Source organism: Delphinapterus leucas, chromosome 11 (genome assembly GCF_059928025.1).
Source record: "Delphinapterus leucas isolate spDelLeu-1000000601 "Yukka" chromosome 11, BTC_Dleu_Yukka2, whole genome shotgun sequence".
Lineage (NCBI taxonomy): Eukaryota > Metazoa > Chordata > Mammalia > Artiodactyla > Monodontidae > Delphinapterus > Delphinapterus leucas.
The window spans coordinates 44,623,616-44,635,343 of record NC_143139.1 but is presented as its reverse complement, the minus strand read 5'-3'; the positions used below and the strand labels follow the sequence as shown (position 1 = coordinate 44,635,343).

The window sequence follows — 11,728 nt, the reverse complement described above, 5'->3', positions numbered from 1 at the left end:
GGCTCAGGCAATCACAAGGTGACTTCATCAAGAAGTTCCTAGGGATTTTCCAAAGCCTGTTGATTGGAATCAAATTCAGACTTCCACACAAAAATCTGATGAACCTGTTCATAACTATTGTAATCAACTTCAGATTGTTTTTGAAGAAAATTCTGGTCTTCCTTCAGATGTTGATAATACCCAGGTAGCTTTTAACTCTGTTTATTAATGGGATGAACCGGGAGCTTTCCCTTTTAGTAAAAAGGACCAGGATGGAATCAGAAACTATCTCCACTCCAGATTTAGTTAATCTGGCGAACCAGCTCCCTTACACTCTCTAGATGAGTCATCTCTGAGGAAGACCACCAAAATTCTTAATTTACAATTCTGGAAAATGAAGGCTCCTAAATGAAACCAACACCCTCTTAGTTTCTGCTATTATTGCAAAGATCCAGGACACTGGGAAAGAGATTGCTCCAAACTTAAGCACTTTAGGTGCCTTCAGCCGTCTAACCAGCCTTTCCAACTTCCTCCCAACTCTTAATGCTGGGGCTCCAAGGAACTGTAGTTGGGACTCTTCCCAATCCTCCCTCCTAATCAACTTTGAGAAACATTTCTCCAGATTGGGGATGAATATTTTCCAGTTCTAACTGACACGGGAGCCACACTCTTGGTGCTCAGCCCCACTACTATAAAACAGCCCCTGACTCAGAGAGCTAAAACAGTTCAAATAGTGAAGATCTCCAATGAATAGGTTAAGAGGTTCCTGCCTCTTAACCTATTCCCTTTGTTTAGGCCTTTCGAGAGAGATACGTACTTTTTCCCTTAGTAACTCTGCCTCTATTCATTCTAATATTCTTTCCATATCTGAGACTTCTTAGGAGTATTAAGCCAGAATTTCTTTCCCCCAAAAGGAGGAAATAATTCTAGAATTTGACAGTAGTCATCAAAGTAAACCACCAGGTGAATTAAATGACTCTTTGACATCTTTTATTTGTTCCATCTCTGATGTTAATAGAGCTGATTCTGGAAAAACTGATTGTTTGCCCCTATTGAATTTGCTACCATCCTTCTTATGGACAAAATCTCCAAATGATGCTGGCAAAATTTATAGTGCATCTCCCATGAAAATTCAAATAGGTCCCTCAAAACCTCTTCCCAATATTAATCAATACCCCGTAAGTAAAGAAAGCCCTTCAACGCATAAAGTCCATAATAGAAGATTACACAGCTCAAGGCCTCATTATCCCTTGTACTGGCCCCTGTAACACTCGCATTTTACCAGTAAGAAAATCTAAGGGCCGCGGGTGGACGTTTGTCCAGGACCTCCGAGCAATAAACAACATTGTTATCCCTTGACACCCTGTTGTTCCTAACGTTCTTATGTTACTAGCATCCATTCCCACCGAAAGCAATTTCTTTTCTGTAAATGATTTATGTAGTGCATTCTTCAGTATTCCAGTTGATGAAGCTAGCCAATACCTTTTTTCCTTCATTTGGGAAGAAAAACAATTCACTTGGACGGTAATGCCTTAGGGTTTTACCGCGAGTCCTTATTTCCTCCAAATCCTGAAAGCTGATCTGGATGATATAAAGCTCCCTGGAGGTTCTACTTTGTTGCAATATGTGGAGGATTTGATTTCTTTGCTCTCCTTCTCAAGCTTCCTCACAGGAAGAAAGTATCTACTTGCTAAAGCTTTTAACTTTAAAAAGCCATAAGGTCATCAAAGAAATTTTTCTGTTTGCCCAAACCCTGGTTTGATAGGGCAACAGTCCCCAACCTTTTGGGCACCAGGGACTGGTTTCATGGAAGGCAATTTTTCCACGGACGGAGTGGGGGGGTGGGGGTGGGGAGGGGATGGTTCAGGCAGTGATACGAGCGACGGGAGGCGATGGGGAGCAGCAGAGGAAGCTTCGCTCGCTTGCCCACCACTCACCTCCTGCTGTGCAGCCCGGGTCCTAACAGGCCACGGACAGGTACCAGTCCATGGCCCAGGGCTTGGGGACCCCTGCAAGAGGTCATCTGATATCAGAACAAGGGCTACACCTAGATCCAGATAGACTTTGTGGTGTCCTAAATTTCCCCAAACCCAAAACTAAGTGAGGTTTTCTCTGGCTAGTTGGTTATTGCCAAAATTGGATTCCAAATTTCTCTTTTATGGTCAAACCTCTGTATGTTTTACTAAACAATAACAACTCTGACCCAATTTTATGGACAACATAGCTTTCAAGTCCTTAAAGGAGTTTGATGAACCCAGTGCCCTTAGTCATACCAATGATCAGATTTTTTTTTTTTCCTTTTTGTATTTGAAAAGGAGGGAAATGCCCTTGGGGTACTCACCCAAAAACACTGGACCACCATTGACCCATTAGTGTATTATAGCCAGAAACTGAACCCTGTGGCACAGAGATTCCCCCCTACCCCCTTGCCCTAGAGCCACTACAGTCACTGCCCTTTTGGTTAAGACTATCAGAAAAATCATTATGGGATCCCCTTTAACCATTTTTGTACCTAATACAGTAGAAGCTCTCCTGAATTCTCACCACACAAAACATTTCTCAGTCAGCCACCACAACTCTTATGAAGTCTTTTTGTTAACCGCCCCTCACATTACTCTTTTTATGTTGTAGTAATCTTAACCCTGCTACTCATTTTGTTGTTGTTGTTTCAATAAAAATTATATAAATTTAATGACTCTCAGGGAAGAATTAAAAACACCCCCATGTCCACATATCAGCAGAACTCAATTTACACTTGTTATTCTTTTTTTTTAATTGAGGTATAATTCACATACAACATTATAATAGTTTCAGTTGTACAACGTACATAATGTATTCCATATTTGTATATATTGTGAAATGATCACCACAATAAGTCTAGTTAACATCCATCACCACACAGTTACAGAATTTTTCTCTCATCATGAGAACTTTAAAGATTTACTCTTAGCAACTTTCAATAGGCAATACAGTATTAATATAGTTGCCATGCTATGTATTATATCCCCATGACTTATGTATTTTAGAATTGGAAGTTTGTATGTTTTCATCCCCCTTCACCCATTAACCCTGCTACTCTTCTCCCCTCCATTGCCAACAAAGTCCCTCACAATTTCTTTTTTTTTTTTAATTTATCTATTTATTTATATTTTATTTTTGGCTGCCTTGGGTCTTCGTTGCTGGGCGTTCTCTCGTTGCAGCGAGCGGGGGCTACTCTTCGTTGCAGTGTGCAGGCTTCTCATTGCAGTGGCTTCTCTTGTTGCAGAGCATGGGCTCTAGGCACGCGGGCTTCAGCAGTTGCGGCATGTGGGCTGTACAGCGCAGGATCAGTAGTTGTGGCACACGGGCTTAGTTACTCCGCGGCATGTGGGATCTTCCCGGACCAGGGCTTGAACCCTTGTCCCCTGCATTGGTAGGTGGATTCTTAACCACTGCGCCATCAAGGAAGTCCCTATCACAATTTCTTAATGCTGACAGATCATCTTCTCATTCTTTGTGATGATCTAAAGGAAGCTCCTTTAGGTAACACTGACTTCTTGTGGTTCACTGCTGGTTCTTATTTAAAAGGTGACAATGGCAAATATTGTGCTAGGTGTGCTACTGCAACTTCTTTTGATGGATTTTCCTACATTTGTAGGCAAATGGATTTCCTACAACTTCCTGTGTCTAATGGATATAAATATGTTTTAGTCATGATCTGTATGTTTTCACACTGCACTGAAGCCTTCCCTTGCAAGCAGGCTACTGCCGCTTCTGTGGCTAAATTCCATTTGCAAAAGATTACCCCTACCTGGGGAACTCTTCTCAAACTTCATAGTGATTGAGGAACCTATTTTACTGGCCAGGTACTTTGACAAGTTTGCACTCTTTGGCCAGTTTTACAACACTCTTACTGTGTTTACCACCCTCGATCCTCTGGTTTAGTTGAATGCACCACCAACAATATTAAGACTTATTTGGCAAAATTTGTAGAGGCCCTCCAAATACCTTAGCCAAAAGCATTGACACTGGTCCTTCTTATTTCGGATCCACCACTTCTGGAACTCATAAAGTCTCACCCTTTGAGATAGTACAGGGTGCCCAACACACTTGGCTCCTGCTTCTTTTGACCCACAACTGATAAAAGGAGAGAAACTCCAGTATTACAAAGGCCTAATTTTTTCTATTAAAAACAGTCATGTTTTGTTAGAGGAGTCTTTTCACAGTGGACTCTCAGGAGGATGAAGACCTTAAGCATCACAAGTTGCAAAATGGAGATTTCATCTATAGCAAAAGACATCTCCAGAAGAACTGTCTTCAACCTTGTTGGAGAGGCCCCTATCAGTTACTGCTAACCAACCCTTGTGCCACTGAACCCCAAGGAAAAGGCTCTTGGATTCATGTGACACACTTAAAGAAAGCACCGACTAATGAGAACCTACTGTATAGCACAAGGAACTCTACTCAGTGCTCTGTGGTGACCTAGATGGGAAGGAAATCCAAAAAACAGGGGATGTATGTATACGTACAGCTGATTCACTTTGCTATATAGCAGAAACTAACACAACATTGTAAAGCAACTATACTCCAATAAAAATTTATTAAAAAAAAAGAAAGAAAGAAAGCACCAAACACTGACTGGACCTGTACATCATCTGGTGACCTAAAAGTAAAGATTTCCTGGAATAGAAGCAGATGACATCTGATGAGACAGCTTTTCCAAGATATCTGGGTCAGGCCTATTGGAAGTTTGTCACCAAAACTTTGATGGTGACACTATGCTTCAGATGATCTCCAATGTCTATTTTCTTGATAACATATGGACTTTAGATAAAAAGAAGTGCCTGAGTGGGGCTTCCCTGGTGGTGCAGTAGTTAAGAATCCACGTGCCAACACAGGGGACATGGGTTCAAGCCCTGGTCCGGGAAGATCCCACATGCCACGGAGCAACTAATCCCGTGCACCACAACTAGTGAGCCTGCACTCTAGAGCCTGCGAGCCACAACTACTGAAGCCCACGCACCTAGAGCCTGTGCTCTGCAACAAGAGAAGCCACCGCTATGAAAAGCCCGTGCACTGCAACAAAGAGTAGCCCCCACTTGCCACAACTAGAGAAAGCCCGCATGCAGCAATGAAGACCCAACGCAGCCAAAAATAAAATAAATAAATTTATGTATAAACAAAAAGAACAAAGCTGGAGGCATAACCCTCCCAGACTTCAGACAATACTACAAAGCTACAGTAATCAAAATAGCATGGTATTGGCACAAAAACAGACATATGGATCAATGGAACAAAATAGAGAGCCCAGAAATAAACCCACACACCTATGGTCAATTAATCTCTGACGAGGTAGCAAGAATATACAATGGAGAAAAGACAGTCTCTTCAGCAAGTAGTGATGGGAAAGTTGGACAGCTGCATGTAAATCAATGAAGTTAGAACACTCCCTCACACCATACACAAAAACAAACTCAAAATAGCTTCAAGACTTAAATATAAGACTATAGGGACTTCCCTGGTGGCGCAGGGGTTAAAAATCCGCTTACCAACGCAGGGGAGACAGGTTTGAGCCCTGGTCCAGGAAGATCCCACATGCTGCAGAGCAGCTAGGCCCATGAGCCACAACTACTGAGCCTGTGCTCTAGAGCCCGCGAGCCACAACAACTGAGCCCACATACTGCAACTACTGAAGCCCATACGCCTAGAGCTCATGCTCTGCAATGGCACCTAGGAGCCACTGCAATGACAAGACTGCACACTGCAACGAAGAGTAGCCCCCACTCGCTGCAACTAGAGAAAGCCCGCGTGCAACAAAGAAGACCCAATGCAGCCAAAAATAAAAATAAATTTTAAAGTAATTTAAAAAAAAGACTATAAATGATACCATAAAACTCCTAGAAGAGAACATAGGCAAAACATTCTCTGACATAAATCATAGCAACGTTTTCTTAGGTAAGTCTCCCAGGCGATAGAAATAAAAGCAGAAATAAATAAATGGGACCTAATCAAATTTACAAGCTTTTGCACAGCAAAGGAAACCGGGGAGAAGGGTTGGGGGAAGGGATAGTTAGGGAGTTTGGGATCAATATGTAAACACTGCTATATTTAAAATGGATAACCAACGAGGACCTACTGTATGGCACAGGGAACTCTGATCAATGTTATGTGGCAGCCTGGATGGGAGGGAGTTTGGGGGAGAATGGATACACGTATAAGTATGGCTGAGTCGCTTTGCTGTGCACCTGAAACTATCATAACATTGTTAATTGGCTATACTCCAATATAAAATAAAAAGTTTTAAAAAAACATTAAGAAACTATTATAAATTAGAGTACAGGGACATGAAAATTAAATCAAAGTGTGATCCTGTATTGGATCAGTTGAAATGGAATGGATAATTCTATGATCCATTTAACTATCTAAAGAATACTACTGAAAGTATTCTGAAATCAGAGAAAACAGGTGAAAAAATTAAAGTGAATTAAAAATTATGCAAATAAAAAAGCAAGGTAGGGAGTTCTCTGGTGGTTAGGATTCCAGGCTTTCACTGCCATGGCCTGGGTTCAATCCCTGGTCGGGGAACTGAGATCCCACAAGCCTCAGCATGGCTCAAAAAAAAAAAAAGAAAAAGCAAGGTAATAATTAACTCCAAGAAAAACAAAAAAAATCACATGCTAATAATGCAAACACTATTAATTTAACTGAAATGTGATAAAAATTATATTAGAAATATGGGGATAAAGGAAATGGTCAGGAAAGTGGTGTAAAAAGCTAAATTCTCATTTACCCTAACAGGAAGTGAATTGAGAATATCTAAAATTAATAAATCAAGAAAAACAGTATGAAGTATATTATTCAGAAATATAGCAGTAAATACCAGAAAAAATAGCTAAAAGTCAAAAGCATTCACCTCTGAGGAACAGCAATGAAGGTGGTGAACTGTTTGTTGTGTTTTCATTTTTAAGCTTTTAAGTATTAACTGAATTTTTAACTATGTATGTGTATATTATTTTGATTTAAAAATTAAAAATCATGGGCTTCCCTGGTGGTGCAGTGGTTCAGAGTCCGCCTGCCGATGCAGGGGACATGGGTTTGTGCCCCGGTCCGGGAGGATCCCGCATGCCGTGGAGCGGCTGGGCCCGTGAGCCATGGCCGCTGGGCCTGCGCGTCCGGAGCCTGTGCTCCGCAACAGGAGAGGCCACAACAGTGAGAGGCCCGCGTACCGCAAAAAAAAATAAATAAAATAAAAAGTCATTTCTTTTTAAATAAGGAAGAAATATATCCCAAAACAGCTGGCAAATAGGGAGGAGAAAACAAAATTAAACATTTATTAAAAGTACCAAAGTATAGACCCATTTCAAGTTAAGGATAAACAGACCCACATTTCTCAATAGTCCTTGAGCAATAGTTTATCACAGCACAGAACAGCTATTCATTTACATTAAAAAATAACATCAAAACAAGCTAAATTGTTTCTGGTCTACTCTGTTTAATAGGGCAAGGAAGATTGATGCATTTTGGAAATACTATCATCAAAAAATGGTTAAAATGGTAAAGATTCATCACCTAAAGGTGTAAGCTTTGGATATCTGGAATAAAAACCTATTGGTTCTCTGATGGTGCCAGATAAATGAGTTTAGGCAAGAAAGTTTATTGTTACAAAAAGTATAGATGATACATAAAGATTATTGGGACACTAACAATCAATTTCAGATTTTTGTCTTCTTCATTTCAAGAGCCACCAACCAGTTTTCTTTAGACTGCCTGGGCTGGTTTGGGCCAAGATCTAGTCAATATGTAGTCTGCCAGTGATGTAGGTAAATAAGATAGAGGGATGAAGAAAAATTTAGCATCCCAGCCAGCTGAGTATCGAGTGCGGGGATGAACAGATGTCAGGGCATGTTCCATACAGTCAGTAACCAGGTTCAGGTTTGTGCTACAACTCAACATCCCTTGTTTCAGGAGATCGTGATCTGTATACAAAAAGAAAAATGGTGGTCAGCAATCTTATTGCTTATATTTTTAAGATCCTGTTGCATGCAGTCACAGAAGTCTAATTACATTTAATTGCCACAAGGATTAGGCCAATCAGACCTGTGCTTCCCAATATAACAGCCACTAGCCACATGCAGCTAATGAGCACTTAAAATACAGCTAGCATGACTGAAAACTGAATTTTCGGGGGGTGGGAGGTGTCGCTGCGCAGCACAGCTTGCGGTATCTTAGTTCTTCGACCAGCGACTGAAGCCGGGCCCCAGCAGTGAAAGCGCCAAGTCCTAACCACTGGACTGCCAGGGAATTCCCTGAAAACTGAATTTTTAAATTTAATTAATTTTAATTTTAAAATTCAATTCTGTTATTGGAAAACTTTTAAGTATGTTTGGAACAATATAGGTATGTGAATCTACTCTTTCAACTGGAAATTTTTTAACATCTTTATTGAGATAATTCACATTCATAAAAACCATCCATTTAAAGTATACAAATCAATGACTTTTAGTATATCCAGAGTTGTGCAACCATCACCACAATCTAAGTTTAGGACATTTTCATCATCCCATACCCATTAGCAATCACTCCCATTTCCTGACAACCCCCCCAGCCCTAGGCAACCACCAATCTACTTTCTGTCTCTATGGCTTGCCTTTTCTGGACACTTCATGTAAAAAGAATCATACATTGTGGTCTTTTGTGACTGGCTTCTTTCAGGGGCAAAATGTTCTCAAGGTTCATCCTGTCATAGCATGGATCAGTACTCCATTTCTTTTAACTGCCAAGTAATATTCCATTGTAGGGCTATACCACATTTTGTTTACCCATTCAACAGTCGATGGACATCTGAACTGTTTCCACTCTGGAGCTCTTATGAATAATGCTGCTGGTAACCATAAATTGTATTAAGCCAAATACAGAAGAAGTACCTCCTAGGGAAATTTAGCATGCAAGTTGAGATGTGCTATAAGTGTAAAATACACACCAATTTTCAAAGACTAATAGGAAAAAGAATATAAAATATCTTATTAATAGCTTTATATTGATAATAAATGTTGAAATGATAGTATTTTGGATATATCGGTCTTAAATAAAATGTATTATTAAAATTTATTTAACCTGTTTCTTTTCCTTTTTTAGAAAGTAGCTACTAGAAAATTTAAGATTACATATGTGGCTCTCATATATCTGTTGGACAGCACTGATCTAGATTATTCTGATCCATGGACAAGTATATGAACAATTTCAACTCCTTAAATCATGAAATACATATATCTCTCCTTTTACATATTGTCACTTCTTAGTAAATTCTATTTTCCTTTGATTTCTATTGCCAAACTACATGTACTCGCAAGGGGAAACGAATTCCCTAATAGTTTAAAACTTTAGGTGGAGAAGAGCTTAGAACAATGGCTGTGCCCCTGACATGTTAGGAACTGTAGTTCTCTAGCTTGAGTTCTGAGAGGCTGAGGAAGTTTTCTGTCAGCTAGCTTTTCCTTGTTCCAATTTCTCTTCCCTTTGTTGATGGTGACCCTCTTATGCCAGATGCACCTAGAAGACAGGGTTGTAGGTCGGGACTCTTCTGTCTGCACATCCCCCTTCTTTTCTCTGTACCGCAATATCACCCAAAGCCAGGGACAGGGCTACTGCTACCCACCACGGGGCCTTTTTGTGAAAGGGAAAAGAGAGCTGCTCCCTTTGCCCTTGGCAAGCTGCTGACTTCTCTGTGTGAAGAAAAAGCATCCCTTCCCCCCAGGAAGGTGCAGACCCACACAGTGTGCATGACTTAATTCTACTTAGAGGACTGCCTTCCCTGTTCCCCCAAAACTGCCTCCTCCTCCAGATCATCAGAATGGCATTCTTACACGAAATTAAACCATCTCACTCCTACCAGGCGCCCAGGGCCTGCACATGAGGTCTAGCCTCTGCGAATGGCCAATAGGGCCCTGCAAATCCGGTCCTAACTCACTTACCTCTCCCCACCTATATATACCCTCCCTCCCCTCACAATAAAACGTGGAGTTTGTGGCTAGGCTGTTACCCAAAGGGTAGATAATATTGAAGGCTGAACTTTAGTTAAGCAGGCCCCCACACCAGTCCTGACAAACTGTGGAGGGCACCCCCTCCCAAGACCCAGAGGCTCCATGCCTCTAACCATGTAATACCTCCCTGGTGTGCAGGTGGCCAGACTCACAGGTGACAAGGCAGGGCAGGCCCTGGCCCTAGGCTGCCTATATGGCCTCTTCCTCAGCCACAACAGCCATCACCAAGCCAACCATGAAGGCACTGGGACCTTCCTGAACCCCTCTTGTCCTGGGAAGGCTTTGTTTAAGGAGCTTTTTTCTCAGAAGATCTACCAATCATTCTCCACCAACCCTCTTTGTCCTTCTCATGCAAGGTTATCCATTATACCATCAAAAGAAAAGCTCACAGGTATCAAAAAACTTCTGTCCATAGGACTCCTTAATATGCACAGGGACTTCTTTCCAGACTTGTTTCGCTGCCTCTGAGGACTTCTGCAAATCTGACATTCCTGTTCTGAAGTAGCCAGGTTCAATTATGCTGATTTTCACCCCAAAATGTTGAAGCTCACGCCTAGGAAAAAGAAATCCTCAAGTTAACTCCTCTGATTGAAAGATACCACAATTTCAACGTTCTCAGGGAAAAAACAAAACAAAACAAAAAATAGTTATAAAAACACCTTTACTGAATATTTTAAAGAATAAAGAAATGGAAAGGAAAAAAATAAAATTTTAAACATCCCTAGATGCAACAATTGGGACATGATTATACAAACTACCATAACCATTCAATCCCACACCCACTCATTTAACAGAGTCATTAAGTTTCTACCACGTGCTATACACTGGAAATATGAAAACTACAAAGAATAATAACACTGTGCTAAGTGTTTTACATGCACAACCTCAGTAAATTAAGACTCTGTTCACCACCCCAAAAAGCTCACAGTGGGTGAGTCTGACAAGTAAGCAAATAATTGCAATACAATTCAAAAGAATTTAAAGGAGAGGTATTCAAGGGGCTACACAAGTAGAGAGGAGGATATAGATTTTTCTGAGGGAGTCAGAGAAGGCTTCAGTGAGGAGAAAATGTTTCAGTTGAGCCTCGAAGGATAAAGAGGAAATTTCGCAGTGAGGAAAGAGGTGGAATGGAATACCAGGCAGCAGAAACTGCACACAGAGCGCAGGGGGCTGTGCAAAATTACGGTGTGTTCAAAGACAGCAAGCGACCATTAGTGGAATATGATGTGGGCATTAAAATAACAGGCCATTGGTCATTCCAGAGTATTCGGGTTAGTTCAAAAAACAGTTCCAAAAATACTTATCAGGAGCTGTGCATGTACCAGGCACTGTGCTAAGTGCTGCCTTCACCAAGTGAAGTAAGATGACATGGCGCACCATGTGAGAGGTATTCTCTCAGTACTCCAGGGACAGTGATGAGGGGTGCTCCCTAATCTAGAGGTTCAAGCAGCCTTGTTCGAGAAGATGAAGCCCAAGCTGATGTCAAGGAGAAATGTTTGGAACCATGGTCCATAAGAATGTAAAACATAAAGAATCATGAGTCTCTAAAGCCATGAGTGGTTCTCAAAGTGTAGACCCCAGATCAACAGCATCAACATCTGGGAGCTTGTTGGAAATGCAGATTATTGAGCCCCAGTCCAAACTTACAGTCAGAAACTCTGGGAGTGAGAACCAATAATCTGTTTGAACAAGCCCTTCAGGTGGCTCTGAGGCATGCTAAAAGTTAAGAACCA

At 41.1% G+C, this 11,728-nt stretch overlaps 1 protein-coding gene across 1 annotated transcript in view; it reads right to left on the bottom strand.

Moving 5' to 3' along the window:
• Positions 1-3,175: 3,175 nt before the first annotated feature.
• Positions 3,176-11,728, bottom strand: part of HSD17B6 (hydroxysteroid 17-beta dehydrogenase 6) — a 28,668-nt gene continuing 20,115 nt past the window's right edge. The window contains exons 4-5 of the mRNA XM_089920889.1: positions 10,385-10,548; positions 3,176-7,934 (exon numbers count right to left, since the gene is read on the bottom strand). Of these exons, the coding sequence (XP_089777015.1) occupies positions 7,717-7,934; positions 10,385-10,548 (382 nt within the window). The 3' untranslated portion in view covers positions 3,176-7,716. The remainder of the gene's footprint in view (positions 7,935-10,384; positions 10,549-11,728) is intronic.